At 48.6% G+C, this 12,747-nt stretch overlaps 1 protein-coding gene across 19 annotated transcripts in view; it reads left to right on the top strand.

Moving 5' to 3' along the window:
- The window catches only part of TANC2 (tetratricopeptide repeat, ankyrin repeat and coiled-coil containing 2), a 438,885-nt gene that overhangs the window by 417,689 nt on the left and 8,449 nt on the right, over positions 1 to 12,747 (top strand). For 16 of the 19 annotated variants that reach the window (XR_007911352.2, XM_051825097.2, XM_051825096.2 and 13 more), the window contains 6 exons: positions 4,266 to 4,441; positions 4,749 to 4,881; positions 5,411 to 5,440; positions 6,261 to 6,352; positions 9,207 to 9,353; positions 12,055 to 12,155. Coding sequence is in view for 18 of the 19 variants with exons in the window: in XM_051825097.2 (XP_051681057.1) it covers positions 4,266 to 4,441; positions 4,749 to 4,881; positions 5,411 to 5,440; positions 6,261 to 6,352; positions 9,207 to 9,353; positions 12,055 to 12,155 (679 nt within the window). In the remaining variant the exon portion in view is untranslated. The remainder of the gene's footprint in view (positions 1 to 4,265; positions 4,442 to 4,748; positions 4,882 to 5,410; positions 5,441 to 6,260; positions 6,353 to 9,206; positions 9,354 to 12,054; positions 12,156 to 12,747) is intronic. The other 3 variants (XM_051825098.2, XM_051825091.2, XM_051825090.2) reach the window with 1 other exon arrangement.

Genomic DNA, 12,747 nt, shown 5'->3' with positions numbered 1-12,747 from the left:
ACAATAATCCGCTGGATTCATGGGTTCCAGCAGTGGGTTCCAGGAGATGTTAGGAATGGACATTATGGACCCTGTTGGCTAGAACATGAAAGGCCATCTCATGTCCTTTTAAATACAAGTGGAGCCCCTCTAACATTTTCTGTTTGCTTATGGCTGGGGGTATTTTAATCAAATTAGCATTTCCCAAACTCTGTCATTCAAATTAGTAATCTGAAAATTGTGATTTCTTTTAATATATACTCAATAAATGTCTTTTAGGCATTATATTTTAACTTTGTCAATTCTTTGGTAAGCCTTAACAGGTGATATTGTTTTTGAAGCCAGAGGAAGAAAATGGAGATTAAGACACCTGCTGATGGTGAAACCCTATTTGGGGAATCAGGATACTATTATCCTGCTGTTGTAAGAATACCTTTTGACACTTAACTACCTCTACAGATTTCTGGTGGATGGGGAATAAGCCAAAGGAGCTCATCCTTTAGGGCTTGATGAGCTTCACCGCTGTGCAGGTCTGCCACCATAAAGCACTTCAGGCTCCTGCAGATTTCTATGACTGTGCACAACAGTGGTTGGTGATGGCAGGACCTCCATAGTAGGAAGAATTCTTGAGATTTCAGACTACAGCCCAGTCAGAGATTTCCTGGATCTTCAAGGAAAATTTATTTCCGCAACCCTAGACCCAAGACTGAGCCAGAGTTGGCGTCATTCTTGTGGAGTGCAGAGTGGCCCTCGTCTCCCCAGTGCGAGCTTCCAGACAAGTCTGGCTTCACTTTCTGTAGGGGCGCAGGGGATTTGGAGAAGGGAATGTGCCTAGAGTCTCAGGATGAGATGTGGCAGGAGTCCATGTTCCGGACTAAGTGAAGCCACTGGAAAAGGCAGGATCTCTTCAGCACTGATGACCTCTGGACACCTGCATGGGTCTGCCAGATGCCTTCAGAAGCTCAGGAGACAGATTCCTGAGATGGGTTCTTCCTTGCCACCGAAGACATTCTGGTCTTAAGATGGGTTTGTTTTTTTCAGCTTCAGTAAGAGGCTTTCACTAAATCATCAAATCCTACAAGCATCTATTTAGAGTCAAGTGCAAGGAATATTTTGTATATAAATACCGGTTGCATGCAGGAAATAATAAGGATAGAAGAGTTGACGGTAGCTCCAAAGTGGTAAGATGAACACTGCCACTTCTGAATGACGAGAATTTCCCAGGCAGTTAATGAAACAAGACAGGAGATAAGAGGAAGGTTACAGATTGTGTTTACAAATACTGAATGGATTGTTGATTTGTTTCATGTATATTTCCTTATAAATTCCAGCTGTTCTTATCTTTCCTTACCTGTAACATACATCCAGAACCTGCTTAGCCTTCTGCCTTCCCACCACTGGAGTCTGGGGAATTTATAGATGTTGTATCTGAGGAAACTCCTTAAATTCTCTCCCATATTCACATTCGTTCCCTCTTAGATCAGTGTTTTAATTGCAAACTATACCATTTTGAAAAGATAACCCAGTTCCTAAATGACTCTCATAGCATCAGAGTAGGTACCTTTAGCATTCACGGTGCTGTGGAGGCCACAGTCTGCTGGCCTGTGTGTGGGGCACAAAGGTGACAGCCCAGTAACTGCTGAGCAGACCCTGTGGCAGGTCCCAAGCTCAAGCTGGCATCTGTCACGTGAGGAGGCAGCCTGGGAAGTGTCCCACGCATAGTAGGGCTCTAGAATTTAGTTCATAAGCATGACATGCCAACTGTGTTGAAAGTTGTTTAGGCACTCTTCAAAACTAACAAGGAACTGACGGGCTCCTTCATGTCGAAAAGCTTACAGTCTTGGCCTAAGAACCAAATGTCTATTCAATTGTAGACTGATTCCCGCAGCTTATCAGGTATACTTGATCCTTACAAGTCAAGTTGAAGGAAAGCAGATGCCCAATATGAAGGGGCTACAAGGGTGAGGGTGGGCTTATTGCAGAAGGCTAATTTAAGTTCTGAGTGTCTTTTTGTTTTCAATTGGCAGGTTAAAATTTTATATTATTTATGGTGTACGACATGCTACTTTGATATATGCATACATTGTGGAATGGCTAAATCAAGATATTTAACTTGTATTACTTCATATACTTTTAGTTTTGTGGTTAAAAACATTTAAAATTACTGTCTTAGCAGTTTTTAGGCATACAATATGCTGATCTTAACGGTAGCCACCATCACGGACAGTAGCTCTCCTAACTGGTTCCTCCTAAGAGTCTGCCTTCACCAGCATCTCCCCAACCCTCACCCCCAGCGCCCACCGACTCTGGTACCCAGCATTCTACTGTCTGACTCTGGGATTTCAGCTTTTTTTGATTAAGCCCAGAATTTCATCTGTGGCCTGTTCTCAGTGTCCTCCCAAGTCCATCTCCCTCCCCAAGGGAGAACGTGACCCGGTGCTATCATCCATGATAAAGGTATCAGGTGCCTATTTTATGAGGGTCTCTCAGGAGCTTGTGCTGTTATCTTTTATTTTTATTTTTTTATTTTATTTTTTATTTTTTGACAGGCAGAGTGGACAGTGAGAGAGAGAGAGACAGAGAGAAAGATCTTCCTTTGCCGTTGGTTCACCCTCCAATGACTGCCGTGGCCGGCGCACCTCGCTGATCTGATGGCAGGAGCCAGGTACTTCTCCTGGTCTCCCATGGGGTGCAGGGCCCAAGTACTTGGGCCATCCTCCACTGCACTCCCTGGCCACAGCAGAGGGCTGGCCTGGAAGAGGGGCAATCGGGACAGAATCCGGCGCCCCGACCGGGACTAGAACCCAGTGTGCTGGCACCACAAGGCGGAGGATTAGCCTAGTGAGCTGCAGTGCCGGCCGCTTGTGCTGTTATCAATGGGAAACTTCCACTCAGGTCAGAAAATATTTATCAAGAATGTATTATACACAGGTAGGATTGGCTGGTGCCCCGGCTCACTAAGCTAATCCTCTGCCTGCGGTGCCAGCACCCTGGGTTTTAGTCCTGGTCGGGGCGCCGGATTCTGTCCCAGTTTTGCCTCTTCCAGTCCAGCTCTCTGCTGTGGCCTGGGAAGGCAGTGGAGGATGGCCCAAGTCCTTGGGCCCTGCACCTGCATGGGAGACCAGGAGAAGCACCTGGCTTCTGGCTTCAGATCAGCGCAGTGCAGCGGCCTTTGAGGGGTGAACCAATGGAAGGAAGACCTTCCTCTCTGTCTCTCTCTCTCACACTGTCCACTCTGCCTGTCAAAAAAATTTTTTTAATTAAAAAAATAAAATAAAAAAATACACAAGTAGGATGCATACAAGCAGATAAATAACAGAACAAGGTGACATGTTAAGCAGGTTCATGATGTAACAGTGAGCTGGGAGAATTTTCTTGCAAGCAGGGAAAGAGACAGTTCCCAGGAATGGGTAGAAGTAAAGCAAGTCAAGGGGAAGAGGAGGTGTGTGGGGAGCGGCCCGGACTGGACTGAGTTGCTGGAGTTGAGACTTGTTCTGTGCATCTGCTCTCCCACATTATGGCGCTGGGAGAGAAGTAAACAGCTTCTGCACAGCTGCCTCCAGTTCAGCCAATAAACTGTAGGACTTGCTCCTGATTGGAGGAGAGCAGCGTGCTCGGCGTGTGGGCAGCCGAGTTGGGATTGGCAGAGGAGGACTATAAAGGAGGAGAGAGACGGCATGCACGAGGAACATCTAAGGGGAACACCTAAGGGGAACACCTGTGCAGCCCCCGAGAGAGCCGGCCGGCAGTGTGCCGCTCCCCTGCGGAAGTGGGGAATGTGGCCAGGGGGAACTGCCCTTCCACAGAGGTGGAAGGGATAGTAGCCAACCCGGGAAGAACCAGCAGCAAACCCGGGGAGGGCCGAGCAGACGAAAGAACAGCGCAGGGTCCTGTGTCGTTCCTCCACGAAGAGGGGGAGCGACAGAGGTGTTGCACACAGGGGAGCAGTGCAGCTGGAAGTGAGGATGAGCTGGACTTATGGGAAGTTCTAGAGGCAGCAGACAGCCATTTGGCCAAGTAAAGGATCCTCACAGGAGACCAGTGAAACTTAACAATAGGAGTAAACGTAGAGATGGATTGTGGAAGACCTGAATACCCAATAAAGCAACTGCACCCTAATCTCTTGGCAGCTTATAGGATCAGAGTCGTGTTTGTTCACTGGTTTGAGACACAGCTGACGCACCGTAACAGCCCAGAAACAAAAGGTGTTCTTCGGCAGAGTGTGCACCCTAAGGACTGTGACCGTCTCTGTTTCCTCAGGCCTGTGTTACCACTTGCTCTTGTAGGTGCCTCCATAGCTCTGATGGACAAAGAAGGCTTGACAGCCCTCAGCTGGGCTTGTCTGAAGGGCCATCTCTCAGTGGTTCGTTCTCTGGTGGACAATGGAGCCGCCACAGACCACGCAGACAAGAACGGCCGCACCCCGCTGGACCTGGCCGCTTTCTATGGTGACGCAGAGGTGGTGAGTGTCTTTAAATGGGCCTCCAGAAGCAGAGAAAGAATGTTCTCCATCCACCTGTCCAGCCTGAAGCTGGAGTCATGCTAGGATGATTCCTGGTACAGAGTTCTCAGATCTGTACTTGCTGGAGGGCAGGAATATTCAAAACACGGGTAAAACCCAAGGATTCACATGTGTTTCAGGCTGTGGCCTGAAATCCCCGTGGCTACACAGCCTGCTTCAGACCAGCAGTGAGTGAAGGGCAGGCAGCGGCGGGGCTGTGTGCAGCCATTCCACTTGTGTTAACTGCTCTGCTTGGTCCCTGGCCTAGGTCCAGTTCCTGGTGGATCATGGCGCCATGATCGAGCATGTGGACTACAGCGGAATGCGCCCTTTGGATAGAGCAGTAGGGTGCCGGAACACTTCTGTTGTCGTCACTCTCCTGAAGAAAGGAGCCAAGATAGGTAGGAGACAGGGAGATGCTGTTGGCCATCTGTGCCCAGGGGCCAGACTGGCCTGGTGGTCTGGCTGCCCTGGGTGTTTGGTATGAGTGTATCTAGTTCCCCCTCCGCCCTGGCCCAATTCCTGTCCACATGAACAGAAAGGCTTCTGCTCCAGAGAAAGACCCGTCTGAGCTGTGCTCTGCGTCCCTGTGTCGGGAGTCACGTGGTTCTCTGCCGTGCCCCTGTGGCCTTGGCAAGGAGGCTCTCAGTGCGGCCTCTGGGCCAGCCCCCCCCCCCGCCCCCCCGCCGCCCCGTAAGCACCCTGGAGCCCTGCAGTGCCGCCAGCCTTTGCTTTCCCTTGCTCTGAATGTGCTGCTGCCGCCCCAGCTGCTCCCCGCCCACAGACCTGTAGACCAGGGTTGGCTGATTGCTGGCTTTTTTGCTGCCTGCCTCTCACTGCTGCTTTTTCCTTCTTTTTTTTTTTTTTTTTTCACCTTCATCCATTTTTTTTTCCTGTCCTACAACTTTTTGTTTTCTCCTTTCTTTGAAGGTTGTCAGACGTTACCGAGTCGCCCACGAGGTATATTTCACCGCTGTCAGCATCAGGCGTGGTCTGATGGCTTGGTCAGCTTTGCCTTCTCCTCTTTGATTTAGCCTGCATGAGTCCCCTACACCTCTAATCTTTTAATTTACTTCACCTTAAAAGAAGATTTTTTTTAATGACTGTTGTAGAGAATAACTTGAACTTTTGATAACTAACCTTGAAAAGCTTAGTTGGTAAATAACTCAGGCATCCGAAAACTAATCAATTTAACCTTCTCTTCTCTTTGTGGTTAAAGTAGTCCTCATCCGTGTTGGTTTGTTTCACATCTGTTTGACATCCGAACTGTGCTCCTGGTTCAAAGTGGATCCCAGAGTCCTATGTGGTACTCAGGAGCCGCGGGGGGCCTTTACAGTTGCTAATGGCTTCCCTTCTGCAAAGTACGGTTATAAAAAACAGCTGGGTATTTTAGTCCCACATCTAAAGTTCATCACCTTTTTGGATCTTTCAAATCCTGTGGTGACGTTTTCTGTAAACCCCTTCTCCCACTTTCCCTTATTTAAAGCCGTTGCAAACTAAGCCAGGGCCTGCCCACACGCGGCCACGCAGGCTTTGCTGCCCTCCTGTGGTGCACGCTCCGACAGTTCTGAGACTCTTATTTTAAGGTGAATACCACTCCAATGCAGCTTCTTGGCAGTGGGAGTCACCAAAGCACTCCCAGGTCTAAAAGATGAGGTCATTGTTGTGGAGCAAGTTGTTCTCTCAGCAGAAATTCCCCCAGGATGTTTTTTTCACCTAGCTTCCTACCACCCTTACATTGTATGAGTTTTTTACCCATCATGCATCCTGTACACTACAGGTCCAGCCACGTGGGCGATGGCCACCTCCAAACCAGACATCATGATCATCCTGTTGAGCAAGCTGATGGAAGAGGGGGACATGTTTTATAAGGTGAGGGGAGGGAGGAACAAAGTTTTCTCAAAATAACCACTGATTTCTGCACACAGAATCTTCCAGAGTCTTGGCATTTCTCATCCTTTGTTCTAGAGTCAGAGGGAGAAGGTCAGTCCTCAGTGATGGGCTCAAAAGTTGAGCATCCTGAGTCTTCGACTGCCCAGCAAGAGTGACAGTAACCTACACACACGCCTGCAGCTGAGCAACCCAAAGCCCTAGCTTTACTGGTCACTAACGGGCAATTACACAGGTTTTACATGGCATCTACTACGTGAGATCTGGAAACTCGTGGAACAGCAGTTATATGTAATGTAGCTGCATCAGGCTGTTGATCCTAGCTTTCATACTTATATAGCATTAAACATCTAAGGCTCTACTAGCTTGTCAGTATCCTTGAAAAAGAAAGGGAAACCAAGACAAACAGCAGTTAGAAGATTTGCTTAAAGTCACCTCTTGAATAACAGTAAAAAGATTTTGGAGTTTTTTGTACTCAGAATTCAAGCTGAAGGCTACATACCCTAACACAGACAAACTGCCGTGGCTTATGGGAAATTCCTTAAGAACATTCCGTGTCCAAGTCATCTCAGTGGCTTAAGAATAGCTGGATCATCCGCTCCTGAAGGTGACTGTACGTCCAACCCACTGTTTGAAAACAGGGGTCACCGAGACATTCTATAAGAACCTAAAAGATGAGGGAATGACTGTGACACATGTCGTTCCCCTTGTAGCAGGAGTATGCAAGTCCTTGAGAACCCAGTTGCGTTTCCTCAGTGCACTTTGAGTGAGAGTCAGGACAATCTAGAGTTCTCAGGCTTTCAGGAAACTTGAGCCCTCAACGTTAATTTCATGTGAAGATCCTTGGGGTGGACATTATGGTGCAGCAGGTTAAGTTCCTGCTTGGGATGCCCACGCCCCACGTCACAGTGCCGGTTCAAATTTCAGCACCTCTGCTTCCGATCCAGCTTCCAGCTCAGCATCCTGGGAGGCAGTAGAAACTTATTCAGTGCTGGGGCCCCTGCCACCTGCGTGGGCCCTGCCCTGACTGTTGCGGGCATTTGGGTAGTGAACCAGCAAATGGAAGGCCTCTCTCTACACCTCTCTCTCTCTCTCTCTCTCTCTCTCTCTCTCTCACACACACACACACACACACACACAGAGACACACACAATCTTTCAAGTAGATGCAACTTTTTTAAAAAAAGGTCACTATATACATATTTTCTAGTATTCTAAGACAAGGAATCCTATCTCCTAATGAAAATAAGCAAAAATTTTATTGTTCCCACCAAGAATTTTTCCTTAGAAGACTAAATCTCCCCTCAGGTAAAGGTACTAAAGGGAAGATAAAAACCCGAAGCCGGTACCGCGGCTCACTAGGCTAATCCTCCACCTTGCGGCGCCGGCACACCGGGTTCTAGTCCCAGTCAGGGCGCCGGATTCTGTCCCGGTTGCCCCTCTTCCAGGCCAGCCCTCTTCTGTGGCCCGGGAGTGCAGTGGAGAATGGCCCAAGTCCTTGGGCCCTGCACCCCATGGGAGACCAGGAGAAGTACCTGGCTCCTGCCATCGGATCAGCGAGGTGCGCCAGCCACAGCAGCCATTGGAGGGTGAACCAACGGCAAAGGAAGACCTTTCTCTCTGTCTCTCTCTCTCTCACTGTCCACTCTGCCTGTCCAAAAAAAAATGATATCCCTTTGGAGTTGCAGCTATACAGAAGGAATAGAGTGGATAAAGATCAGAGTTGCTTCCTGTGATTTCTGGGCTCAGCTTACAGGTTGTCAGATGCAGAATGTAGGGAAAGTTCAAGGCCCCTGGGACTAGACCCCTAGATTGGTCATAGATTTGCTGCATCTTGGAAAATGCCTCCTACAAGGTCAGATTAGATACAAAGTCCAAGATTCACTTCTCCCTGACCACCCACCAATGCCTTCTCCCAAAACATGGGGAAAACTGAGTGATACTTATTTTCCCTCATATGAGATTAGGGAAACAACAGCTTGACTGTGGCAGCTCCCACATCCTTTGAGGAAGAGAATAACCTCTTGAGAGAACAGGCAAGGTGGGTGTCATGTAGGAGAAAAGCACTCCACACAAGTCAGAAACTCAGGAGAAGTCGTGACTCTGGAGTGCTTGGGACCAGGCAATGTGTGTCCCAGGGAGGTCAGTTCAGGAAGGTGAACGTGGAGAGGTCAGTTGTGGTGCAGGGGGTGAGGCCCCCACCTGCGATGCCGGCATCCCATATGGAACACTGGTTTGAGTCCCACCTACTCCACCTCCAGTCCAACTCCCTGCGAACGTTCCTGGGAGGCCCAGGTACTGGGGCTTCTGCCACCCACACGAGAGACCAGGACAAAGGGTCTGGCTTTGGCCTGGACTAGCCCTAGCCATTGTGACCATTTGAGAAGTGACCCAGCACTCAGTGTGTCTCCCTTTCCCTCCTCTCTCTCTCTCCCTCTCTCTCTCTCTCTCTCTCTGTGTGTGTGTGTGTAAGTCTGCCTTTCACTTAAATAAATATTTAAAAAATAATAAAAGAAAAATGAACCTTGAAATGAGGAAGGTAAATCCTTTTTACAAAGGGCTTTCCCAGTTGGGAAGCTGAGGTCAGGGCCTTTTATCCACCAAGGCTTTGTTCCTCTGGCTTGGGTATCCCCTCCAACTTTGCCTTTCCTGCCAAGTGAGTTTCCTATAGACGCAGGCTCTTCTGCTCTCACTGTCCGGGCCAGACCATCGCCCTAGGTCGGGGCCTGGGAGGGTTAATGGTCATAGCAGCTGCTCGCAGGAGGAAGGGAGTGGGGAGCAGCCTTCCGACTGCTCTGCAGACCAACAGTTTCTTTTGCCGTCTTGTACTCCATCAGAAAGGTAAAGTCAAGGAGGCTGCCCAGCGCTACCAGTACGCACTGAAGAAATTCCCTAGAGAAGGGTTTGGTGAGGACTTGAAAACCTTCCGGGAACTAAAGGTGTCTCTCCTCCTCAACCTCTCTCGATGCCGCAGGAAAATGAACGTAAGTGCCTCTCGTCCCAACTCACCCATGCAGTCCTGGACGCTGGTAGTCCATGCCACTCACTGGCTTCCACCAGACCCCGAATTCCTCTCCGTCCCATTTGGAGCTTGGTTGTCCTTCACAGAGCACTGACATTGATAATTTCCAAGAAATCAAGTCTGAGTACAATCTGTGTCTCAAACTGTAAAAAAAATACTGTGAGTACTTTGTTTTGAGTTTTCACAGTTCCCACTGAACGGGACTGGAATTCCATCATCCCCACTCCCACCCCTAAGTAAATGTTCTAATCTCTGGCAAAATGGGAGGGCAGTGGTCACTGGAACTGCAGCTGTAATTAGTGTTATTTGTAGTCTCTCCCTTCATTTCTAGAATATTTCCTAGGCATTTAAGGATGGGCTAAAGAGGACTCAGGACCATGGACTTCAAGGTTTCATTTCTAAGTCTATTCCTGAACTTTTCACTTCTTTCCTTGTCTGTTTTACTCCAACATGCCATATCCCTTCTTGTCCTAGAGGGAATCTTAGAAAACTTCCTGGCCCTCTATAGTATCCCTGGTGGTTCTTGTCCTCCTTGCCTGCCATTACACGCCCTCAGCCACTGCTCCCTTGACAAGCAGATGTTCCTGAGCCGTGGTACCTCTCTCAGACACCAGGAACTGCTGAGACTGGGTCCAGAATCTGACTTCTGCCAGCGCATCTCACAGGTGCAGTCTGAGCCAAACAGGAATGCTGATCCATAGAGAGCTTCCTGTGCGGACACAAGATGCCAGCCTTGGCGGCAAGGGAGGAGCTGGCATTCCAGGGAGGTGGATTGTAATGTGAGCTTTTGGCCGCCCCTCCAGGACAGAACCCTAACAGTGAGGAAAGAAAGCCCTGAGGCAGCCTGAGGCGTCTCAGGTGTAGCCTGAGAGAGAGAGCTGCCCCAGGGCGCCAAGGGGAGTGGGGACCTAGAGGAGTGTCCCAGGAGGTGAGCTGAGAGAGTAGCTGTCTCCGGAAAGCAGTGAGGTTCTTCTGCTATGGTTTCTCACAAAACCAAAGCCTTGGCCCCGAGGGTCTCCCATGGCACCAGCTCAGTAAGGCAGTGTCAGCTTGCTGACCTCTCTTTTTCCCTAGCAAATAATCTACTTAAAAATGTGCTGAAATCCCCATAAGTAGTAATTACCCCGAAAGAAAAACTGGAAGGGTAAATTGGAAACAGTGGAGATAGATGACCCGTGTAAGATAGACTGCTTTCTCTCCAGCTCCTCGTTTGGTGATAATTACCTCCCTTGGACCAACACTCCACTAAACACCTAAGTCTGTCGTCTTCAGTAGAAAATTTCCTTTTTTTTTTTTTTTTTTTTTTTTTTTTTGGCCTATGCCCTAGGGCCTTTGTACTGCCTAAAGCCTGTTTGCTGCCTTAGGAATCATGAGTGTAATCAGAGGCTATCATGCTATATTATGGCTTTGCCATTAAAGAAGAGAAAAACATTTCCCCTTTACTTTGGTATTAAGGGGATCTTAAAAATACTGGTCCAGGCCTGGTTTTGTGGTACAGCTGGTTAAACCACTTCTTGCAATGCCAGCATTCCATATAGGCACCAGCTCAAGTCCCAGCTGCTCTACTTGCGATCCAGCAACGCGGCTAATGTGCCTTGGAAAGCAGTGGAAAATGGCCTAATTATTTGGGCCCCTTCCACCCATTTATTTGAGACTCTGATGGAGTTCCAGGCTCCTGGCTTCAGGATGGCCTGGCCCTGGCTATAATGGCCATTTGGGGAGTAAACCAACAGATAGAAGGTATCTCCCCCCACCCAACCCTGCCACTGCCTAACTCTGTCTTTCAAATGAATAAATAAATCTTAAAAAAAAAAAAAAAGAAGAAGAAGAAAGGAAAAGAAAAGAAAGAAACCTGGTCCCTGGTCCTGGGGTTCTCAGAATGAAGATCCATAGCTCTGAGACCATGTTCCTCCAGGAGGGGTTGCCCCATCACAACCAGAGTCCTCTCATTTTTTTTTTTAAGTGTTTCCTAGGTAAGGGAACAGTTAGGAGGAAGAACAGACCAGAGAAGGAAATTATACTTAATTGAGCACCTACTATGTGTTAAGAATTTTTACATCATTTAAATGCTTTGTCAAATCTAAGTACCTGGCACACTCCAAGGAGTGGGGAAGCAGAGAACTGGCCCCCGGCCTCACACTCCCACTCCATCTGGTCTGCATCGTCCACGTGATCCTCCTGAGCTTGGGCCCCATCCTCCTTACTTCACAGGACATCTTCTCAGTCGTCCCTTAGAAAGCCAGGGCCTGCTGTGTGCGGCAGGAGCATGTGGGCCTCAGACGAGGGTCCCCGGGAGGTATCCATGGGTGCCCGCTGTGTGCCTGGACAGCCAGAATTGAGGTTTCCAACTTCCCTGAAAGATTGGCATTTGGCTTCTGACTAAAAAGCACTTGTTAGAAAGGCAGAAAGAGGGCAAAGTAAAAGTGACTTAGTACTCGGGGCAGGTGCCGTCCAGTGAGTGGCTGGAAGGCCTCCTAGGTAAAGGAAGAAGGAACGTTACTTCTGAGGGCCACATGGCTAGAGCCATGGCAGGTGTGTCCAGAATCCCAGGGGCGCCCTCCATAAATGTCAAAGAAATGTACATATAATTTTGTTTTTGTTCCCAAGTTGTCTATTTTTCATCTCTCTTCAATGACTCATTTGCACACCTATTGTAATGACAGGATTTTGGAATGGCGGAGGAATTTGCTACTAAGGCCCTGGAGCTGAAACCGAAATCTTATGAAGCTTACTATGCAAGAGCAAGGGCCAAACGCAGCAGCAGGTGAGGAGAGAGAGAGAGGGTGAAAAGCAAGAGGTCTCTTTCCTGAAAATCTGGCCAGAGCAACGTAGGCCCCCGGGGCATAAGGCCCCAGATGTCTCTGTCCTTGAGGACTCTCAGGGCCAGGCTTTGGGGACGGCTTCAGGAGCATAGCATTCAGCTGAAGATTGACAAACCTTGGGCGCTGGAGATGGAGAGCTTTTTCCTTTCAGAAAAAAATTGCCTGTTTATGTTGGAGAATGGCACCTTCTTCCAAGAAGCTTCTGCCACATCTCAATCACTTTTCAACCCCCAAAACAGATAGCTTAAGAGACACTGGTTAAGCTTAAGAGACTTAAAAAGGCCATTTAAGTCAAATATCCTACAGAGCTTTCAAGGGGAAACGTAGGATGGGTCACTTACCATCACAGGCTCCTGTTTCTGGTAGGCATTTGGGGACTCCCTGGCTTGTTTAATCTTCCTTCTGGAGCTCCCCTCAATCTGGTGGCATCAAACCTCCACCAACACCACCAACACACACACATACACACACACACACACACAGACTGGAGGTCCTTGCTTGCAGCATCGAAGGGGCCTACGGGAAGCACCTTTC

Source organism: Oryctolagus cuniculus, chromosome 17 (genome assembly GCF_964237555.1).
Source record: "Oryctolagus cuniculus chromosome 17, mOryCun1.1, whole genome shotgun sequence".
NCBI classification, from domain to species: domain Eukaryota; kingdom Metazoa; phylum Chordata; class Mammalia; order Lagomorpha; family Leporidae; genus Oryctolagus; species Oryctolagus cuniculus.
Note: the sequence above shows the minus strand (reverse complement) of the source record. Positions and strands in the feature narration are given on the sequence as shown.